We start from the raw sequence: 23,297 nt of genomic DNA on the forward strand, positions 1-23,297 counted from the left end.
AGCCAGGGGGAGGCAGTAGCGCTGTGTGAGGGAGGGACTGAGTGTGAGGGCTGAGGAAGGAGGAGAGAAGGGCTTTCTCATGTCGTGCAAGAGCTGTGCAACTTTTTGGCTGTATTTCCGAAGCTTGGTGCGTTAAGCCGACGTGCACTAAGAGCAGGATGGTTGTTTGGTCTGTAACCTAACTCTGCGCAGGATGGTTGGCAGACACCTCTCCTCAGGTATTTTACACCAATGTCCTTCATTTTTGCACTCCTGCTATGACATCATATTTCAGCTTTGCTACACTGCTGGCATGCTTTGTACTGCAAAATCTGTTTATTGTTGAGGATTGACAGGTCAGGGGAATAGAATAAGGTCCTTTTGGCTTTGGTACAGTGCTGAGAAAATGGCGGTCCAGCACCTCTAAGCAGAGTGACGCTTCTGAGCTACAATGCTGTGTTTGTCCTTTTGCTCTCTCACTGCCTCCTTGTGCGAGTTGTACATCTTTTTAGCTAAATGTGTTTTGAGATCACAACATGGTACATCTATGCAACAGCATTTAATTTACCTTGATACCTACCTTAATTATTAACCACCGTTGGTCTACAATGTAGACCTTCATGTGTTATTTTAATAGAGCAAGTGCAGCATGTGTGAGTATACAGTACATTTAGAATGAATTGTATGTGTACAAGACACACTTTTCAACTTACTTTTTTTTGAGCTTTTAATCATGTTATAAATATTTTATGCCTGGAATTTGTGTTTATTTCATACATGTTTGTGTAATGATTGCTGGAGCCGTCTTCTGAACAAATGTTAAATATTATTTAGCTCATTAAGTGTGTTAGCTGTGCTAAAACACTGGGTAAACAACTCTCTAATATTGAGAAGTAAAGTTATACACCAATGCAAACATGTTTAAAATGGCTTGTATGAAACAGAGTCTGTGACCTTTTAAGTTTACTACTAGTGAGTCTTCCTCAATTCCTCCACTTTTGAATGACATATTTTTTTCTCTTTTGTTCTCACAGAGCTGCCAAAGAGTGGGCTTGGAGCGCAGTATGATAATCCCCTCTGGGGCCCACTGCCAAACAACAGGAGTGCCACAAGTGTTGCAACTTTGAACAATCTCACTTGCTGGAATCAACTGATCATTGACCAAGAGGACACTGAGGACACTTGGTCTTCTACAATCTATAGACAGAGGCAAGCCACTCCAGAAGGATGCCCTGTGGACACTGACTTTGGTCACTGGACCTGTAAAACCAGTAGTATTTGTAGTACAACAAGTATGGCCACAGGGGCTAACAGCCAAACTGGCCACTTCTCTGCCAACCACCTGAGCAGCAAGACCAATAGTGGGCCAAGCCCTGGAACCAGCATGCTTTCTAGCCAGGTGGCAGCCAATCGCAGTTGGGGGTCTGGACCGCCCCATTGCCCCGCTCAGTCTTCAGTGGGGACTGAGGGAAAGAATGACAGCCCAGTTACTGGGGGCAACAGGGGCTGGGGCTCCTCCTCATCTTCCACCACTAACTTTAACTTGAACTTAAACCCTAATGCCAACCCATCAGCCTGGCCCATGTTGGGACATGATGTGGCTGGCAACGGGGCAGGCAGCTCAGGGGGAGCCATCTCGGTGTCTCCTCCTCCATCTACCCAGACCAGCACCTGCACTGGAGCCAACACTAACAGTAACCCTGCGGGGGGCAGCAGCGCCTGGGGTGGCATCATGGCCTCTGACAGCTTAGAGCCAAAAAATACTCCCTCCACGAATGTGTCTTTCTGTTCAGAACCTCAGAACCTTAAAACTGATGGACCAAACTTCTCAAAGCAGGAATCTCCAAGCCCTATTCACAGTCGGTCTGGTTGGGGTAATGCACCTGTTGGCTGTAACCAAGAAGGCCCACAGGTTAATGGGGAAGATGCCAGCTCAACATGGGTTAAAAGTGGGGATTCAAATGCACCTTCATCTAAAGATGGCTGGGACTCGGGCTGGAGCCGTGGAGGTGGTGGAGCAGGTACCTCTGGAGGCTGGGTGGAGCCACCCAAGAGTGATTGGGGGAAACCAAAAAGTGATGAAGCCCAAGGAGGCTGGGATGCTCCCACTTCTCCCACTGAGGGGAGCAGTGACAGCATGGAGGGGCACCCTCGACAAAGAGACTGCTCATCCAGAGAAAATCCAGCTCCTGTTATTCCCGCCCAAGACCTAGATCCTCGTGTGCTGTGTAACACTGGCTGGGGACAAACTCCGGTCCGCCAACACACCACCTGGGACATGGAAGAAAGTAAACGGAAAAAATTAGTTCATGATTCATGGGGCGCTGGTCCAGCTGTTTCAAATGACACACAGGGGCATCCCACTAATATGGTCCCGCCTCACAGGACAGACTCTGTCAGTAAACATGATGTACATGCTTCTCCAGTTGCTTCAGGTTGGAATGGAAGTGCCCCTGCTCCAAACCAGAGCAGTTCTGGCTGGGGAGATGGACCCAACAACAACAACAACAAACCACCTGCTGGGCCAAGTGGCTGGAACAGCCCTACAACAGGAGGCCAAAACACTAATGTGCCCCAAAAAGGAGCTCAGTCCTGGGTAGAGGAGAAATCTGCTGGTTGGCAGTCTCATGCCAAAACTACTTCACAAGGTTGGGGCGATCAACCCAAACCATCTCCTAGCTGGAGCAATAGTGGAAGGAACAGTAACGCAGGAGAATGGAGTGAATCTGGTGAAAGCAAAAAGAGTACGTCAAATGCAGCCTGGGACGGAGAGCCAGGAGGCTGGAAAGAAAGTCCACGAAGCTGGAGTTCATCAACGACCGGCCCAGGAAATTCTGAAAATGGAAGAAATGCAGGCTGGGGGGAACCTGCCTGTCAGCGCCCCAGTGGACCACCTCAAGGATGGGGAGGCAAATCTAATGAGGGTCCTGCTGGTGGGGGGGCTTTGGGTTCTTGGGGAGGAACTGGCCCAGTCAAACAGTCTGCTGGCTGGTCTGGTGGAAAGCAGGAGCGCACTGCGTCAACAGGTTGGGAGGAGCCTTCTCCTCCTTCAATCAGACGTAAGATGGAGATTGATGATGGAACCTCTGCATGGGGTGATCCCGGTTCCCACAATAAAAGTGTTAACCTCTGGGACCGAAACAATCCAGGAGTATCCCAGAATAAAGCTAACACTGTAGGAAATAATACACCAGGGTCCAACACCAACCTCTCTCAGCCTCACAGCCAGCCCTACCACCCCCCCCAGGGGCCTTCACAGAACCACAGTCAAACCCCCCAAAACCCAGGCCTCACTGGTGGCCCCATGGATTCTGCTGCTCCACAACCCCCTGTACTACCTCACAACAGAGGCCCTCCGATGGCTCAAGGTAAATACACTTATATCCTTATACAGTATGTTGGTGTTAGGTTAGTCTTTGTGTACAATATGGTTTTATTCACCCTATTGTCTTCACAAAAAGTGTTTTAAACATGAAAGCTGATTAGGTACTGAGCGCAGTGAACTGTTAAGCTTCAAGTTGTTGATCCACTTAAAGAAGAAATCTTGACCCACTTTGCTCTCTTAGGATTTAATTCTGCTTGTTTATCCAAATGAGTTAAGCAGTGCTAGTCCTACTCTATGCATGTCTTTATACCTTCTTACTCCAAGCACATGCTCTGGCAGTCCTAACTGAATGCCCAGAAGAACAATACAGTTCAGTGAAAATAACTGATTGACTACTGGCTTTTAGAGATGCTTCAGTGTGTAATTGTATTTATACCACCATCTGTCAGAATGTGCAATAATCCCTGAGAAGCTGAAAGACACCACCTGATACTGTGCAGTGTGGGCTTGACCATTATGACAGACAATGTTCTTAGGAAAATCTCATGAACATTGTTTATAATTGTACTCTTGAGAGCTTAAGAGAATATCTTGTTACATTAGAGTTGTTGACAGTGACAAATATTTTGGCACATTACAACCTTCACATAGTGAGAGCTATTATTGGTCTGGCACAGAAGAAGGACCCCCAGCTAAACTTGACCAATGCAAACATAGTCAAAAATATCCACCCCTTTGAAAAAGAACAAGCCCAGGCAGTAAATGACAATGTAAAACAATTTACATGTAGCAAGTGGAACATGCAGAAATGTGTTCAAAGTCAGTGTTTCTTACTTGTCTTTGTCATTCAGGTTGGGGAGACATGCCTAGCTCCCACACAAAATCAGAGAGCACTTGGGGAGAACATGCACCTTCTCCAGTCAGTGTGGACAATGGGACTTCAGCATGGGGCAAACCAACCAGTGGTTGGGGGGACAGCAGCCAAGAATATGGCAGGAGCAATTCAAATGTGACATCTGCATCTTGCAAAACGGGTACGTTTTGGTTATATTATTCTCTTCTATTCTCTTTTAGACTAGACCTTCTTACGCCTTCCCAAGACTGACCTCTTGTGGACATTTGAGAAACAGTTTTTGTTCCATGGTTGACAATTTTGGTTTGTGCTTATTCAGCTCCTAAACCTATGCAAGACAGTTGGGGAGGTGGAGGAGAAGAGCTGGGCCTGTCTGGAGGTCAATGGGACACAGACGATGGAGATATGTGGAACAGTACTGCTTCTCAGGAGAGCAATTCTTCATGTAACTCCTGGGGCAATGCATCCAAAAAGGCTCCTCCAAAAGTAAGTTAGAAATTATGGTGTATTTTTGTATGTAAATATGTATTATTTTATTTAACAGGGACACTGTATAGTCATAAACATTTCTGTTTCATCTGCTGTCCCTGGACAGATTAAACAGTCACCCTAAAAAGTAAACAAATATATAAATCATCTCTATGATTCAAAGTTAGAATTATTCATTATAGGCTCGGAATTGTCATTTTGGCAGGTTTGATTATTATTATTATTTCTCAGGTGTATTTTAAACATGTTGTATGTGGCCATTTCCCTGATGATCACAGGTCACAAGAGTCACCTCTGACTGGTGTTTCAAACAGCAGCAGATCTAACATTTACAAACTGTTAGGGGAGAGCATAAAGACTGTAGCTGTTTATAGATAGATAAATAGATGGATATTTGTGGCTTTATAAAGCAAAAATATGAGAGACACACCGTCTTTATCTGAGATTTAAGTCTAGCCAAACTCCTAGATTCATATATTCAGGCACAACTTTTATCCCTTCTCCTGCCACAAGGATATTGATTTTGTAAGTTTGTCACTGAACTGTTGTAAGTTTTTTCCCTTAGTGTAAAGTTCATTATATATAACAAATAATTTTAATTGAACAATTTCTTCTTCATGATTTACGGCATATTCAAGGCCTTTTTAATATCAAGAAATATAGCTCCACGGTGGCAGAGCGATTTGCGCTCTCGCCAGGGTGTACCCCGCCTAAGGCCCAAAGTCACTCACTGGAATAGACTCCAGTCACCCGCAACCCCAAATGGGAACAAGCGGTAGAAATTGAATAAATAGCTCCAACAACGGCACCTCTGTCAAGCAATGATTTTATGCTTTCAGTAAAGAAGCAAGTTGTAGTTTCAGTGGAGTGTTTAGCTTTAGAGCTAAACTTTAATCTTGAACATTTGATTTGTTCATTTTTAAGTGGGAGTACATACAGTTAACATGGAACATTTATTTACAGGTTAAAGTACCAGGGAAGCAAGAAGATGTCTGGATTATGAATCGTCTTATCAAGCAGCTGACAGACATGGGCTTTCCGGTGAGTAATTATTGTGCTGTAAAATAAAATGGAGTACAATTTAGATTATTATAGTTAGATTATTATTATTTTCACTAATTGTTGGTTGAATGTAAAGCGAGATCCCGCTGAGGAGGCACTCAAAAGCAACAACATGAACTTGGACCAGGCCATGAGTGCCCTGCTGGAGAAGAAGTCCGAGCTGGATAAGCGGGGAATGAGCATAGGCCATGACTACAACAATGGGCTCATCAATAAACCCATGAACTGCCCTCGGCCTCAGCTTCTGTCCAAAGACCCTGTGACAGACCCCCGCTTGGCTTTTATGGATAAGGTGTGCACAGCATTTTGCAATGAATAACTTTGTGTGATTAGTTTTGAGTTTGTTTGAATGAAGTCTCATTTGTTTGGCAGATGCAGAGTGGAATGTTTGGTGGTGGCAGTGCACAAGGCCGTGCCATGCAGCCCCCTCCTCAGCCTCCTGTGCCACCACTCGGCTCGTCTCAGCCGAATCTACGTGCTCAAGTGCCTCCCTTTCTGTCCCCTCAGGTTAAAATTGCTTCTATTATTGGGTTGATTAGTGTAGACACTACTCAAGATCAAATTAACTCATTACAATGTTTTACAGGTTCAAGCACAGCTCTTACAGTTTGCCGCAAAAAATATTGGTCTGAATCCTGCACTTTTAACCTCACCAATAAACCCTCAAAATATGACCCTCCTGAATCAACTTTACCAGCTGCAACTGGTGAGTTCATTCTTGTTTTGTTTTTTAAGTGTCTTTTTACTTCACATAATTGGCCACTTATTAATATGTATATTTTCAAACATACAGCCCTATCTAAAGGCAATGGCGAAACCAAAAAACATAATACAGTAACACAAGTAAATGTAAAAGCAAAAAGAAAAGAAAAAAAAATAATTATCATCAGCTAGTTGAAAGACTAATTTTAAATGATTTTGTCCCATTTGAAAGCCATTAGGCCCTCTTCAGCCACCAGCTTGTTTTGTTTGCCATGAAAGTGTGGATCTTCACTTCTCGTTCCATTCATTCTCTATAGAAATTAGCGGAGACTTGCTCAAATAAACAAAATTAAAAAGATCTCACAGCAGAGAGAAAGTTACAGATGGATAATCACTGGCAGCATGTTAAGACTTTAACCTACGACGTTAATATGTCACCAGAGGAAACCTACATCTTTATAAAGTGTGTTTTCGTCTCAAAGCTAACATACACTAAATTAAATATAAAAAAGACCTAGTTGAGTGTTTTTGTAAACAGGTTAGTTCACTTTGTGGTGTTGGTATTAGCCTAGAGCAGAGGTGTCCAAACATTTTTCACCGAGGGCCACATTTTCAAACTCGGGAGCAGAGGGCAACAGACAAGCTGACATTGAAGTGAACCATTCAAAATGTAGCATTTGACATAGTTTCCATACACCTCCACGCCTTTAATAAGACTTGGAACATTAATATTAGGTTGGTATATACTTTATATACTTAGCAGGCCAACTTAGCAGGAAGCCTGAGGGCTAACAAAAAATTTGTCCGAGGGCCGCATTTGTCCCCCGGGCCTACAGTTTGGACCCCCCTGGCTTAGAGACAAAATCACTTTTGTGATAAAAAAAAATAAACAGATGTCCCGATGTGAAGTCAGTATACATGCTGCCTGTGATTATCATCTGTAACTCGCTCTCCGTTTTGTGTTAATTCATTATTGATTCACGGTATTTTAGTGAGACTTGGCAAATTTTCCATAAGGAATGAATGAAGCTCCACATTTTGTGAAATTAAGCAGAGCTAATATAGATGCATTATTATATTTTTTTACTACAAAGCATTTTTCTACAAAATGTATGCATTTATTTGACTTGTATCTTATCTCACAGGCATACCAGCGTTTACAAATTCAGCAACAGATGTTACAAGCTCAACGCAATGTTTCTGGCCCTATTCGACAACAAGAGCAGCAAGTATGTTTCCATCAGACACCTGGAATTATTTGTTGTTGAAAGCAGTTCATTAAGTTCATATTGAATGTCTTTCAGGTTGCCCGTACAATCAATAACATGCAGCAGCAGATCCAACAGCACCAGCGTCAGCTGGCACAGGCCCTGTTAATGAAGCAGCAACAGCCTCCTCCAGCCCACTCTGGAATGCATCTTGGAGGGAACAAATCCAGCCTGGACTCTTTCCCTGGTCACCCCCAGGCTCCTGGCCTCTCTGACCTCCAGACCAAAGACCCACAGTCATCTGCTAATTCCTACAGCCCCTACTCTCTTTGTAAGTGCAATAAACCTTTCTGTGCATTTCAACACATTTCTAAAATGAAGTAACTTTACTGTTGTTGTTTCTGTTTTTCAGCTGGATTAAATTCAAACATGAATGTAAACTGCTTAGACATGGGAGGCTTGTCTTTGAAGGAATCTCCCCAACCTCAATCACGCCTTTCACAGTGGACACATGCCAACTCTATTGAAAGTATCTCTGAGACGTCCTCACCTTTAGAGTCCAGCCTGGGAAAGCATGGTGAGCCACAAAAATATGTATTATGTCACGTTTCCTCTCAAGTATTTTATCTCGTTGTAAATATTTTCATCTTAAAGACATTGTTATGAATTTAAAAATCAATCCTTTTCTTATTAGGTGCCAATCTGGGGCCCCCTGGTAAGTCCCCGCAGCTGGAGGATTCTTTCAGCCCCTACAACCTTATGTCAAACTCAGAATCTCCCACAAGCCCTCTTGTCCCTCCCGACAACTGGGGGCAGCCAAAGGGCAGCAGTGACAAGATGACCAATGGGACCAATATCAACTGGCCACCAGGTCAGCCATCATTTCATGATAAACCTTACTTTGAACTGTAAAACAAATGATAAAATAATGCTATGTGTCCAGAGTTCTGCCCTGGTGTTCCCTGGAAAGGCCTCCAAAACATTGATCCTGAGACGGACCCAAATATGACTCCTGGAAGTGTACACAGTGGGCCTACCATTAATACAAACATCCAGGACGTCAACCGCTACCTGATGCGGGATCGAAGTGGAGGTGAGTTCAGACTGTGGGAAGATTCACTCTCTGAGTCAGTGCCTGCACAGCTTTTAGATGTGTGTGCTTGGGCTTCTTTTTTTTTGCACAACCTTCTCGATCCAACAGCTGCTGCTACGGTTCTGCTTTTGTTATTTTTCTCGAATAGCTGTAATTTTTACTCATACCCATATACATTTCTACTTAACCTCTTCTTTTTCTTATTCTACTTAATTTTGTCATGTGTATTTTCTTTTACGGTACTTCATTTCTCTCTGCTTATCATTCTTTATTTTTGTCTGTCTATTTTTGTGTTGCTGGTATGTGCGTAGGCTCTTCTCCCACTTCATCTCAGGCTCTACCTCTCTCCACTGATTGGCCAGTCAATGCTTGCACTAGCTCGTTCAGTCTGTCGTCCCCCGAGACGGACAATGAAGGTACACAGATTACCCCCCCCTCTTCCTTTTTTCTGTTGGCTTCTCATAGTATTTGGGAAATAGGATAAATTGTGCATTTAATGTTTAAAAGTTTCTGTAAATGTGAACGCACGTAGGAGAACTCAATCTCTAGTTTCACTCTCGTATAAATCTAAAATCGTTGTATGTGCAGGTAAATTGTCAGAGATTAAATCGACTTGGTCACCGGGCCCCATACCTCACAGCCAGGCCTCTCTGTCCCATGAGCTGTGGAAGGTCCCACAGGGGCCCAGAAACAGCAGCGCAGCACCTAGCCGTCCTCCGCCTGGTCTCACCAACAACAAACCCTCTGCTACGTGGGCGGGCACACCGCTGGGGCTGAGTCAAGGCTGGAGCAGCTCCTACACCACAGGTAGGACACCATGCTAATGTTATAAAAAGTACAAATCCCAGACATGTAAGACATTCATATGTCTTTAATTTACAGCAGGCACCACATGGAGTACTGACAGTTCCTCCAGGACCAGTAGCTGGTTGGTTCTTAGGAACCTTACTCCACAGGTAAAGTCATATTGCATTTTACATAGTGGATTATTCAAATTGTTATTACTATATAATAATGCCTTGCTCCATGTGTCCTAGATTGATGGCTCGACCCTGCGGACACTGTGCATGCAGCATGGCCCTCTTATCACATTCCACCTCAACCTGACACAAGGCAACGCTGTAGTTCGTTACAACTCCAAGGATGAAGCTGCCAAAGCTCAGAAGTCTCTTCACATGTATGTTCTTTATTATTAATGAAAATGGAATCAAAACAAACACTCAAGCCATGTTATACGTCCTTTTGGCAGGTGTGTGCTTGGTAATACGACCATCTTGGCTGAGTTTGCTGGGGAGGAAGAAGTGAACCGATTCTTTGCACAGAGCCAGTCACTTGGTGGAACAACCAGCTGGCAAGCCACTCCTGGCTCTAATCAGACGCGGATGGGTGGGACTGGCTCAGGAGTCACTCATCCCATCGGACACTCTCATTGGAATAACAATAGTGGAGGAGCAGGGACTGGAGGTACTCTGGGCACAGTAGGAGCTAAAACGGGAGAGCTGCTCTGGGGTGGTGTACAGCAGTATTCCAGCCTGTGGGGTCCCCCTAATGGAGAGGAGGCTCGTGTTATGGGGAGCCCCACCCAAATCAATACACTGCTTCCTGGAGACCTGCTTAGTGGGGAATCTATGTAGCCCTCACAAGAAAACATGAGCTCAAGTTTGCAAATCAGTGTGGAGATAATCACTGTGGTATATGGTTACAGAGGGACGAGGAGAGGGATTACTGTCAAGCTGCTCACCCTCCTCCGCTTCTTTACCCCCTGGTTTTAACATCTCAATTTTATTTTTTTTCTCATTGAGAGATTTTATTCAGTGTTGAGGTTTTATTTTTGGAGATAGAAAGAACGTGAATTTCACAATGCATTGTAAAAAATGTGGAAACATGCACCTCAGAGATCCATATGAAGCATCATTCCCTTCAATCAGAGCAGTTTGGACTCCACAACTGTATTTCTCAGCACTAATATTAGCCTTAACCTTTTCCTGCCCTGTTCTGGTTCACTCTGTACTTGGTGAAGAAACATACAGACTTGTGCACACCCTTATTTCTGAGCCAGTGAAACTTGAGTGAGAGTCAATGCTGCTGAAGACTACCCCAAATAACCACAGCTCAAACTCCATTACACAAAGCTCAAAGGGAATGATGCAACTTTGTTCGCCTTGTTCAAGCCATTTATTTTTTCTAGTGTGTTTTTCCATTGCAAGCAAAGCTAAGAATATTATATTATTCACATGTGTCTCAATCTTACTTGGTGGCATCAAAACATATCCAGATGTGGATATGATGGACAACAGAATGAACCACTGCTATTATAAGTGAACTGCAAAGACAAACACTTAATGCACCTCAATCCACTGCAGGACTCCTGCAGTTTGGTCTCAGTCTTTGACCCTCTCACTGATGTTGTGGATAACCTCAAGTTGGTGCGTAGTTTCTCGCTCCACCAACAAAAACACCATTTCATGTGATGTGCAATATAAGCCACAGACTCTACCGTCCATGCAACGCATCATCACCTCTCAGAAATGAGGGAGACTACAAGGAATGATTGAACTGCAAACTATTTCTGCCCCCACCTTAAAACTGCCACTAAAACCTTTCCTCTCCCCCTGTGAGTGAGTTGGCTTCAGAGAAAGGCTGGTCTTAAAACATATTCTACCTAAATACAAAGGTAACATAAAGCACTTGTTGGACCAGCCTCCTCTGCAGCCTCACGTGCCAGTGACTAGTTTTGGGGAGAAGATTGGACGTGTGTGTACGTGTGTGTGCGTGTGGGGAAATGGCATCAAACCAAATTAATCTGGAAGACCAGAATTTTTTCTTTTCATCCAAATTTTCATTGATAGCTATTTGTAAACAAACCAGTATGGTTTGTGAATATGTGGTCAATCATAGCACTTAGCAAGAGCATCATTGCTCACGCCCTCAATGCCAACATATTGATGAAAGGAGAACTGACCGTGGCATCTCAAAAAAAGCAATTTACTATACTTTTTTACTCAACTTGGATGTAAGGATTTTTTATCCTTCGGCTCACATGTCTGTGAGAACTTGAAGGATGTTTAACATAGTAGCAAAGTGAAGGGAAATGCAAAGAGTGAACTGACTCATCTGATGAGGAATGCAATGCTCTTTGTCAAGTAAATATCACTGTTACATCACATTTTTCTCAAATCAACTCTCTAGCCTTGGTGTCTGGAAACTTTCCACTTAATCCTGCGGGAAGGCTTATTTTCTTGTCCTTTTTGTTTTCTCTCTATGAAGAGGCCCTGCCAACTTGTGGTATATCATGGTCACTGAGTGCCTGTCTGCTGCAGAGTCCACTGCTCCGCTGCGGCCCTCATTCTTCTCCCTGCAGGCCCCTGTCTTTCTGGCTTCTCCCCATCTTCCCCTGGAGCTCCAGGCTAAGAGCAGCTTACCACTACTAATGCGCCGCCCTCCTCTTCCATTCTTGCTCACGTCTGCATTGATCACTTTAGCCTGATGCTGAGGCACTTGATGTGTTTTAATTACTTATTTCATTTATTTGTGTACATTATTGATGTAAAGTTGACTGACGCTGTTGCATTAGTCTGATGGTATAGTATAAAGATGAATGCTGTTTTAGTTTGATTTCCCAGGCCCCCCTGCTTTCTCTGCAGAACCAGTGTGTGGTTTAGAGGTACGGCTCATTTTCAGCCCATACAGACACTGATGATATCAGAAACGGGCTTTTGATTCTTAAACATTGTGCAGTGAAGGACAAGGTCTCCACTCCACAGTGTGAATGCACCTTCTTTATAGTGGGGAGTCACAGCCACACTGGTGCTTTATGGTTTAACTCTGGGAGTGCTTAATTTCAACCACCTCAATTGAGAGCAGCCTTCCAGTTCTATGCAAAATCAAGGAGGGATTCAATCACAGCCATTCAGATTTCACAGCCATGTCCAATGTTCACTTATTTAACCTTTACTACCAGGCAGCTTCCCTTAGGCCTCCAAATCAAATGTGGGGGACACAGTTACTAGACAACACTAAATGACCTGCTGGGGGTGTTGCTGGTTGGCAAACAGTCACTTTTGTAGTCGTGTGCCAACTGGCTTTTCCTCTCTGTACTTCCACCTGGCAGTATCCTAGTGAAGACATAAGTGTGTTATGCAGCTGCAGGGGCATGCACAAAGCTCTGGCAGAAAGACGTGAAGAGAAGAGACAGGACAAGCTGGTTTCTCGCCGTCAGGGGATTGACACTTATGTGGAGATACACGCTGCAGAAGTTGGGGCCAGCTGGTCCCTGTATGTCTGTGCACTGTTTATTGATCACATCGGGTACATCTTTCTAAAAACCAAAAACATTATCTTTTTTCATCATCAAAGTTTTTGCAAAAACTGTTTGTTTTTGTTTCTTTTTCCGCTGTGTCCTCCAAAGCGAAGGTGTTTCCCTGTGAGCTCTCCCCCATAGGGCCTATGGGGTGCTCTTTGGAGGGAATGCTGTAATCAGGGCGTATGGACCTGCAATATGAAGGTCATGACAGAATCATTTCAAGCAGCTGGCTTTGGGGTCAGACCTAAGCTATCAGCAGAAACAAGAACTTGTTAAGTTTGGTACCAAGTCTTAAATTTTGGGGACTGCCCTCTTCCAGAGTCGTGCCAGACTCGACTAAACAATCACTATTGCCTGTTGTGTGTGTCTGTTCATGAAATTTGCATTTACTCCACACTGGAATTGAAATGTTTAAATGAAGAGTGTTGGAAATTAAATGTCATTTCATAAGTTTCTTGGTTTCAAAAAGCATCTGGAACTCAAGTGCTCAAGTAATAGATGCTTATCAATCATTGATCAGACAAGGGTCGGGCTAGGAATATTTGAATAATTTGGTCATTAAAAAAGGCCTAGGCTGAATATGCACATATAAGTTCATACACAGTGCACCACCATAGTTCACTGTGTATAGCTCTGTTTCCACTTAGCCGATGCCCGCCCCTGCCCTGGCCCTCCTCAAACTCTTTATCCTGATATTATGTTCCCCACAAAGTACTTCATAAACATATCAGAGTAATACAAAATAATGAAAGAAATACTTGAATCAAAAGAAGCGCCAATAATGTAATGTGAACACTTTTTGTATTTTTCCTTTTTTGTCTCATTCATAAACTTCAGAGATTTTTTTCTAGTTTCAGAGTGAATCCAATTTGAAATGCGAGTGTTACTGAAAACAAAGAGTCGATTTTTCATCTTGAGTGTTTGCACAACAAGACTGCGTGTACTGTAGGTTGTATGAATGTCTGTCAATGATCCGTGTGTGTGTAACTGCGGTGGAAGCTCCGCAATGTGCTTAGTTTAATACAGTATACTTTTGTTGATTTGTTTTACTTCTTGCTTGTCAAATGTATATTCTGATGTTAATTGTTATTAGCCTCTAGCGTTGCACTGAGTGTCAGCCTTGCCCTTGATTCAGCTAAATGAACAACATGATAAGTACTATGGGGAGGTGGGGACAGTTCATGTGTAAATGTTTACTCAAGGACTAAATTAAGTGTGTTTTACAAATGTTACATTTATCTACCTTAGTGGCTTTCATTGTGGAATAATCCAAGAAAGTGTGGATCATATTTGAGTATTGCACCATTTTCAGACTAAAAACAAAACAAACAAACAAAAATCATATACTATGTAAAAATGCAGCAAAAAAAGTGTTTTGCAGACCAGTGGCCATAGTAAGGATAGAAGGACTTCATCTCTCCCAAATCTTAGCAGCGGAGAATGAAGGCCGACAGGAGATTGAGCCTGGGCTGTGACGGCTCTTTCATAGGTGCCTACCGTTTTGGTTTGTTAGCTTTTGTTCTGTCACTTTTGTTTAACTGACTCATGTTCTTTGTTTTCCTGAAAGGCCACTGACGGTTTACGTAAATATATTTTTCCGGAGATGTAACACAAAACAAAGTCTAACGATGGGATTGTAAAAGTAAAAAGGACAAATGCTTCCATTTTAAAAAGAACTTTACAAAATGAAGATGGTTGTATTGTTTTTCAAGCTCTGGGATTGAACAGTGTTGTTGTGTTTTGTTACAACTTTGTTCTGTGTTAATGTTAATTTCTAAAGCCTGTATATTTTATGTTTATTATATATTTTCCATTATACTATATGAAAACTGAAAAAATATATATTGCTCACTACCTTGCACACACAAAAAGTGGATCTTGTCTCAGGAAGGCCAGGGTTCCAGAGTACCAACTCCACGCCATTTTAATGTAAATTTTTTTATGATTAGTTTCAAAAGGTGATTTTAAATTTAAGCACTGAAAGTTATGGATTTCTGAAGAAAAGCAAATTTTTGTTTCTAAATCTGTAGCAGTTACGTAATAACCAAATACTGGACTCTGATAAAATGTGCTTTATATATAAATCTATATATTGAAATTGCTTTAGGTTAAAAAAAAAGTTAATAATTTTGATTGTGAGAAAAAGACATGGATAACATGCAAAGTGCTGTTTGAACCTTTTTTGTGTGTGTGTGTTTTCCAGAGGTCCCGTCCTGACTGAACCAGGAATATTGTGCATTACTCTTTCCCCTTTCTCTCCCCCAAAGTGTATTAAGAAAACAACTTAAGAATGAAAACAGACTTTTTGTGGAACATTGTTCGCACTTAGCTGGTTGTAAAGGATCATGAAACTATGCACAAGTGTAGGGGACAGGTCAGGGGAACTCTTATTTGGGCTAATTTCAGATGGCCCATTATTGCAGAGGTGAGGTTTTTTTTAATGAAAGGGTGAGGGTTGGAGGGATCTCTGCCTTCTGGCTCCTCTCTCTGATCCGGATTGACCTATCTCTACATCACCATGCTGTGTATTCCTAAAACCAATGAGCATCTCACTCTAGCACTGTGGGATTCTAGCCTGTCGCCCTCAAGGGTAATTTTCTCAGTTGTTTTTGTGGGGATATTAGAGGGTGGGCTATATGGGACTAGGGCTGCTTTTTTGCCTTTTTGTTTTTGAAATAATAAGTGAAATGTCTGTACTGAGATTTAATGAAAAGTCAGTGGCTTGTAATGTTTTATTTTTCTCTGTATATCTTTCTCCTCATAGAATGTGATTGTTACGACATGCACCGAAACAAATGTTTTCATGAACTATGGAGCTTCTTTCAAATATTAATAAAATAGCATTTTTCTTGGCTGTTACATTGTTGAGACTTGGTTGTATTTTATTCTTTAGTCTCTCATCTTCAGCTGTCTGGGGCTGGCGTAGTAGTTGTCCTGGGGCTGTCTGTTGTTTGGGTTGGCGTACACAGGAAACTGGGCTTCCTCCAGGTGTGAAGGCCTCTCAGGGATATTTTGAGACACAGTCTGCTCCTTCCTGCTCATTTCCACGTAGATGGGAGCAGAGGGCTGAAGTGTTCGGTGTTGATTGGACTTGACCTGAATAGTAATAATAATAACACATACATTCCTATTTTACAAATACCGGAAAAACTACTTGCAGGAGATGCTTCTAGTACTTGACATGTGGTGAATAAAAGAGCGAAATTGCAAATGAGGAGAAAATTGTTCCTCAAAAATATTACTTATCATTGATATACAAAGTAGTTCTGTTCTTAATGTATTCTACTCTTCACCCACACTGTTCATTGCACTAGGCATAAAAACACCCATTTTACTTCAAAAGAGGCAAAAAAAAGTCAAGTATAATAAAGGAGACATGTTTTTTTCAGATACCATTTAAAAGAGTTGATTGTGCATAATATGTCCCCTTTAAACTTATTATGGCCTATCATGCAGAATACTCACACAATGTGCAATACCAAGCACGCAAATGATGAGCAGAATAAGCCCAGCTGCTGCAGACACGGTGAACAATACGGGAGGATAAAGAGATACGCACGGGCACATTGTTTCTGTCAAATAAATAATGAAAAAAACACAAATATAACGTTGCCAGTATTTCACCAAACACAAAGCTTTTAACAGTCACTTTAATATAATCAGAATGCACATACCTGTTGATTCAACCAACAAGAAGATCTTTTGTTCATAGATGAAACGCTGTGATGAGTTGTTCTGTGTCGTCTCCCACACATACAGTCCAGTGTCACCCGTCTCCAAGGACTTTAAAGTTACATTGACTTGTTCAGACTGGAGTCCCCCGTTCAGCCACAGACGCGCTCGGTGTTTAGGGCTAACCCTGGGAAGACCACCCTGGCTCAGTGACAGCAGGGTGCTCTGGGTGTGGGTGCCGCGGTGATATAAGTGCAGGTGGGACAGGGTGCTCTGCTCAGTGATGGGACAGGACAGCTCCACAGACTGGCTCTCACTTACACGCCAGAACACAACCTCTGCATGCTCTAAAAGACAATACAGCCATTTATTTCAGTTTATTGTCACCTACTCTTTGAAGTGCAAATCAGTGTAAATGTAAATCATTCTGTCCACATCTGCTGAATATAACCTAATTCGATTGAGTGATAAATGTAGCTATTCAAAGATTAAAGCGTAGGTAATAGGTAATAGGCAATAGTACTTGAGCGATAACAATAAGAAGTCTTAAGGTTGAAGACCCATACGCTTTGTCTTAATCAGAGCCAATTAAAGCAACAATATGTAACCTTCTGGAGGTGGCACCTCACCTGCATGAGTCCATGGAATTAGAACAATAACCATTGGAATATTCTCCATGGAAATAAATTAGATTTCATACCATAATATGCAATATTGTAGCTAAAGAAACAGCATCTCTATAGAAACAAGCAGATGAAGGCTCCTTCAGGTCAAGTAAGAGTCAGGTCTGTGGAGCTGCAGGCTCACTCACGGTAAAGACGCACGTGTTCTAAGTTTATCAGTGCAATCAAAATGAAAAAAACAAAAAATAAAACTATCTAGTTTTTTAGCCAGAAAGGTAAAGCTTTAACAAATGCTTAAAACCTTTTACACCACATATAGATTTGTATATATATATATATATGTATATATATATATATATATATATATATATATATATATATATATATATATATATATATACTTTTTCTTACCTTTACAAATTTGACTGAAGAAAATAATTCCGAACAGTGCCATTTTCTACAGTTGTCTAGTCTTTCCACACAAAGGCTGTTATGCGTTATCTCATGTTCAGTCACAGGCCGACCCCTCCCATTTCCTATTCATTCTGTTCCGTTTCGTTCTCATGATTTAGTTTATTTATCTCACAGCGGTGGGTAAGAAAAACTGCAACTGTCACAGTCAGGTCCCCCGCCTACTTCTTCCTCTGCATGAAGGTGTATCCTTCCACAGTTGTAGACATCTGGACACTGTTTTAGAGAAAACAAGACGGTTCCACTCCCATCTAAGAATCATTCTCAATCTGTGGATCTAGTCTGAGAGCCTTGCACACTGGGCAGAACCTCCTGTTAATAGCCTGTGCAGTTTTTATTAAATAGTGTCCAGACTGAATCTTTTTCTACAATGGATCACTGAGGGGCATAATATGTCCTCTTTAAAGTTACAAACTTCAGCATTTGACCAACATGAATAATGCCCTCATAATGCCCTCATAATGCCCTCTTATTGCCCTCATAATGCCCTCATAATTCCCCCATAATGCCCTCATAATGCCCTCATAATTCCCCCATAATACCCTCATATTGCCCTCATATTGCCCTCATATTGCCCCCATAATGCCCCCATAATGCCCTCATAATGCCCCCGTAATGCTCTCATAATGCCCTCATAATTCCCTCATATGGCCCTCATAATGCCCTCATAATGCCTCTCATAATGCCCTCATAATGCCCTCATAATGTCCTCATATTGCCCTCATAATACCCTCATAATGTCCTTAGTCCAGATGACTACAACTGAAGCTTTTTCTACTATGGAACACGCCTGGACGAATGAGGGATTACACCGACATACGTCCTTATAATGCCCTCATAATGTCCTCATAATGCCTCTCATAATGTCCTCATAATGCCTCTCATAATTCCCTCATAATGCCGTCATAATGTCCTCATAATGCCTCTCATAATGTCCTCATAATGCCTCTCATAATGCCCTCATAATGCCGTCATAATGTCCTCATATTGCCCTCATAATACCCTCATAATGTCCTTATAATGCCCTCATAATGTCCTCATAATGCCTCTCATAATGTCCTCATAGTGCCTCTCATAATGTCCTCATAATGTCCTTATAATGCCCTCATAATGCCCTCATAATGCCCTCATAATGCCCTCATAATGCCCCCATATTGCCCTCATAATGCCCTCATAATGCCTCTCATAATGCCTCTCATAATGCCCTCATAATGCCCTCATAATGCCCCCATATTGCCCTCATATTGCCCTCATAATGCCCTCATAATGCCCTCTTAATGCCCTCTTAATGCCCCCATATTGCCCTCATAATGCCTCTCATAATGCCTCTCATAATGCCTCTCATAATGCCTCTCATAATGCCCTCATAATGCCCTCATAATGTCCTCATATTGCCTTCATAATACCCTCATAATGTCCTTATAATGCCCTCATAATGTCCTCATAATGCCTCTCATAATGTCCTCATAGTGCCTCTCATAATGTCCTCATAATGTCCTTATAATGCCCTCATAATGCCCTCATAATGCCCTCATAATGCCCTCATAATGCCCTCATAATGTCCTTATAATGCCCTCATAATGTCCTCATAATGCCTCTCATAATGCCCTCATAATGCCTTCATAATGTCCTCATATTGCCCTCATAATACCCTCATAATGTTCTTATAATGCCCTCATAATGTCTTCATAATGCCTCTCATAATGTCCTCATAATGCCTCTCATAATGCCCTCATAATGCCCTCATAATGTCCTCATATTGCCCTCATAATACCCTCATAATGTCCTTATAATGCCCTCATAATGTCCTCATAATGCCTCTCATAATGTCCTCATAGTGCCTCTCATAATGTCCTCATAATGTCCTTATACTGCCCTCATAATGCCCTCATAATGCCCTCATAATGCCCCCATATTGCCCTCATAATGCCCTCATAATGCCTCTCATAATGCCTCTCATAATGCCCTCATAATGCCCTCATAATGCCCTCATAATGCCCTCATAATGCCCCCATATTGCCCTCATATTGCCCTCATAATGCCCTCATAATGCCCTCTTAATGCCCCCATATTGCCCTCATAATGCCCTCATAATGCCTCTCACAATGCCTCTCATAATGCCCTCATAATGCCCTCATAATGTCCTTATAATGCCCTCATAATGCCCTCATAATGCCCTCATAATGCCCTCATAATGCCCTCATAATGCCTCTCATAATTTCCTCATAGTGCCTCTCATAATGACCTCATAATGCCCTCATAATGCCCTCATAATGCCCTCATAATGCCCTCATAATGTCCTTATAATACCCTCATAATGCCCTCATATTGCCCTCATAATGCCCTCATAATGCCCTCATAATGCCCTCATAATGCCCTCATAATGTCCTTATAATGCCCTCATAATGCCATAATGCCCTCATAATGCCCTCATATTGCCCTCATAATGCCCTCATAATGCCCTCATAATGCCTCTCATAATGCCCTCATATTGCCCTCATAATGCCCTCATAATGCCTCTCATAATGCCCTCATAATGCCCTCATATTGTCCTCATATTGCCCTCATAATGCCCTCATAATGCCCTCATAATGCCCTCATATTGCCCTCATGATGCCCTCATAATGCCCTCATAATGCCCTCATAATGCCCTCATAATGCCTCTCATAATGCCCTCATAATGCCCTCATATTGCCCTCATATTGCCCTCATAATGCCCTCATAATGCCCTCATAATGCCCTCATAATGTCCTCATAATGCCCTCATAATGCCCTCATAATGCCCTCATAATGCCCTCATAATGCCCTCATAATGCCTCTCATAATGCCCTCATAATGCCCTCATATTGCCCTCATAATGCCTCTCATAATGCCCTCATAATGCCCTCATAATGCCCTCATAATGCCTCTCATAATGCCCTCATAATGCCCTCATAATGCCTCTCATAATGCCCTCATAATGCCTCTCATAATGCCCTCATAATGCCTCTCATAATGCCCTCATAATGCCTCTCATAATGCCTCTCATAATGCCCTCATAATGCCCTCATAATGCCTCTCATAATGCCCTCATAATGCCCTCATAATGCCTCTCATAATGCCCTCATAATGCCTCTCATAATGCCTCTCATAATGCCTCTCATAATTCCCTCATAATGCCTCTCATAATGCCCTCATAATGCCCTCATAATGCCCTCATAATGCCCTCATAATGCCCTCATAATGCCCTCATAATGTCCTTATAATGCCCTCATAATGTCCTCATAATGCCTCTCATAATGCCCTCATAATGCCTTCATAATGTCCTCATATTGCCCTCATAATACCCTCATAATGTTCTTATAATGCCCTCATAATGTCTTCATAATGCCTCTCATAATGTCCTCATAATGCCTCTCATAATGCCCTCATAATGCCCTCATAATGTCCTCATATTGCCCTCATAATACCCTCATAATGTCCTTATAATGCCCTCATAATGTCCTCATAATGCCTCTCATAATGTCCTCATAGTGCCTCTCATAATGTCCTCATAATGTCCTTATACTGCCCTCATAATGCCCTCATAATGCCCTCATAATGCCCCCATATTGCCCTCATAATGCCCTCATAATGCCTCTCATAATGCCTCTCATAATGCCCTCATAATGCCCTCATAATGCCCTCATAATGCCCTCATAATGCCCCCATATTGCCCTCATATTGCCCTCATAATGCCCTCATAATGCCCTCTTAATGCCCCCATATTGCCCTCATAATGCCCTCATAATGCCTCTCACAATGCCTCTCATAATGCCCTCATAATGCCCTCATAATGTCCTTATAATGCCCTCATAATGCCCTCATAATGCCCTCATAATGCCCTCATAATGCCCTCATAATGCCTCTCATAATTTCCTCATAGTGCCTCTCATAATGACCTCATAATGCCCTCATAATGCCCTCATAATGCCCTCATAATGCCCTCATAATGTCCTTATAATACCCTCATAATGCCCTCATATTGCCCTCATAATGCCCTCATAATGCCCTCATAATGCCCTCATAATGCCCTCATAATGTCCTTATAATGCCCTCATAATGCCATAATGCCCTCATAATGCCCTCATATTGCCCTCATAATGCCCTCATAATGCCCTCATAATGCCTCTCATAATGCCCTCATATTGCCCTCATAATGCCCTCATAATGCCTCTCATAATGCCCTCATAATGCCCTCATATTGTCCTCATATTGCCCTCATAATGCCCTCATAATGCCCTCATAATGCCCTCATATTGCCCTCATGATGCCCTCATAATGCCCTCATAATGCCCTCATAATGCCCTCATAATGCCTCTCATAATGCCCTCATAATGCCCTCATATTGCCCTCATATTGCCCTCATAATGCCCTCATAATGCCCTCATAATGCCCTCATAATGTCCTCATAATGCCCTCATAATGCCCTCATAATGCCCTCATAATGCCCTCATAATGCCCTCATAATGCCTCTCATAATGCCCTCATAATGCCCTCATATTGCCCTCATAATGCCTCTCATAATGCCCTCATAATGCCCTCATAATGCCCTCATAATGCCTCTCATAATGCCCTCATAATGCCCTCATAATGCCTCTCATAATGCCCTCATAATGCCTCTCATAATGCCCTCATAATGCCTCTCATAATGCCCTCATAATGCCTCTCATAATGCCTCTCATAATGCCCTCATAATGCCCTCATAATGCCTCTCATAATGCCCTCATAATGCCCTCATAATGCCTCTCATAATGCCCTCATAATGCCTCTCATAATGCCTCTCATAATGCCTCTCATAATTCCCTCATAATGCCTCTCATAATGCCCTCATAATGCCCTCATAATGCCCTCATAATGCCTCTCATAATGCCCTCATAATGCCCTCATAATGCCCTCATAATGCCTCTCATAATGCCCTCATAATGCCTCTCATAATGCCCTCATAATGCCTCTCATAATGCCCTCATAATGCCTCTCATAATGCCTCTCATAATGCCTCTCATAATGCCTCTCATAATGCCCTCATAATGCCTCTCATAATGCCCTCATAATGCCTCTCATAATGCCCTCATAATGCCTCTCATAATGCCCTCATAATTCCTCTCATAATGCCCTCATAATGCCTCTCATAATGCCCTCACAATGCCCTCATAATGCCCTCATAATGCCTCTCATAATGCCTCTCATAATGCCCTCATAATGCCTCTCATAATGCCCTCATAATGCCTCTCATAATGCCTCTCATAATGCCCTCATAATGCCCTCATAATGCCCTCATAATGCCTCTCATAATGCCCTCATAATGCCTCTCATAATGCCCTCATAATGCCTCTCATAATGCCCTCATAATGCCTCTCATAATGCCCTCATAATGCCTCTCATAATGCCCTCATAATTCCTCTCATAATGCCCTCATAATGCCTCTCATAATGCCCTCACAATGCCCTCATAATGCCCTCATAATGCCTCTCATAATGCCTCTCATAATGCCCTCAT

General features: G+C 42.5%; 2 protein-coding genes across 2 annotated transcripts; one reads left to right on the top strand and one right to left on the bottom strand.

Annotated features, from left to right (window-relative positions):
- Positions 1-76: 76 nt before the first annotated feature.
- Positions 77-15,873, top strand: LOC140358542 (trinucleotide repeat-containing gene 6C protein-like). The gene is made up of 18 exons (XM_072443445.1): positions 77-218; positions 1,014-3,347; positions 4,156-4,338; positions 4,477-4,643; positions 5,610-5,687; positions 5,785-6,000; positions 6,081-6,215; positions 6,295-6,414; positions 7,556-7,639; positions 7,715-7,949; positions 8,031-8,195; positions 8,313-8,489; positions 8,562-8,711; positions 9,023-9,127; positions 9,300-9,518; positions 9,594-9,667; positions 9,749-9,888; positions 9,961-15,873. The coding sequence occupies exons 1-18, from the start codon at positions 194-196 to the stop codon at positions 10,343-10,345; spliced, it is 4,992 nt and encodes a 1,663-aa protein (XP_072299546.1). The 5' UTR covers positions 77-193; the 3' UTR covers positions 10,346-15,873.
- On the bottom strand, positions 15,206-17,840 carry LOC140358544 (uncharacterized). Its single transcript, XM_072443447.1, has 4 exons — positions 17,721-17,840; positions 16,689-17,033; positions 16,480-16,586; positions 15,206-16,110 (listed from the first exon to the last, which is right to left on the bottom strand). The coding sequence occupies exons 1-4, from the start codon at positions 17,761-17,763 to the stop codon at positions 15,904-15,906; spliced, it is 702 nt and encodes a 233-aa protein (XP_072299548.1). The 5' UTR covers positions 17,764-17,840; the 3' UTR covers positions 15,206-15,903.
- Between the last annotated feature and the right edge of the window lie 5,457 nt (positions 17,841-23,297).

Source organism: Eucyclogobius newberryi, unplaced genomic scaffold, assembly GCF_026437365.1.
Source record: "Eucyclogobius newberryi isolate DKJ021-1_F unplaced genomic scaffold, fEucNew1.0.hap1 SCAF_13, whole genome shotgun sequence".
Taxonomy (NCBI): Eukaryota; Metazoa; Chordata; class Actinopteri; order Gobiiformes; family Gobiidae; genus Eucyclogobius; species Eucyclogobius newberryi.

What these genes read in the sequence shown, in the direction of transcription:
- LOC140358544 (XM_072443447.1), bottom strand. Translation starts at nt 17,763, where the DNA reads ATGGCACTGTTCGGAATTATTTTCTTCAGTCAAATTTGTAAAG. An exon ending in CTTGTTGGTTGAATCAACAG is followed by an intron (nt 16,587 to 16,688) that starts GTATGTGCATTC and finishes TTTATTTGACAG; the next exon opens with AAACAATGTGCCCGTGCGTA. An exon ending in TGCTTGGTATTGCACATTGT is followed by an intron (nt 16,111 to 16,479) that starts GTGAGTATTCTG and finishes ATTACTATTCAG; the next exon opens with GTCAAGTCCAATCAACACCG.
- LOC140358542 (XM_072443445.1), top strand. Translation starts at nt 194, where the DNA reads ATGGTTGGCAGACACCTCTCCTCAG. An exon ending in TTCGACAACAAGAGCAGCAA is followed by an intron (nt 7,640 to 7,714) that starts GTATGTTTCCAT and finishes AATGTCTTTCAG; the next exon opens with GTTGCCCGTACAATCAATAA. An exon ending in CAATATCAACTGGCCACCAG is followed by an intron (nt 8,490 to 8,561) that starts GTCAGCCATCAT and finishes CTATGTGTCCAG; the next exon opens with AGTTCTGCCCTGGTGTTCCC.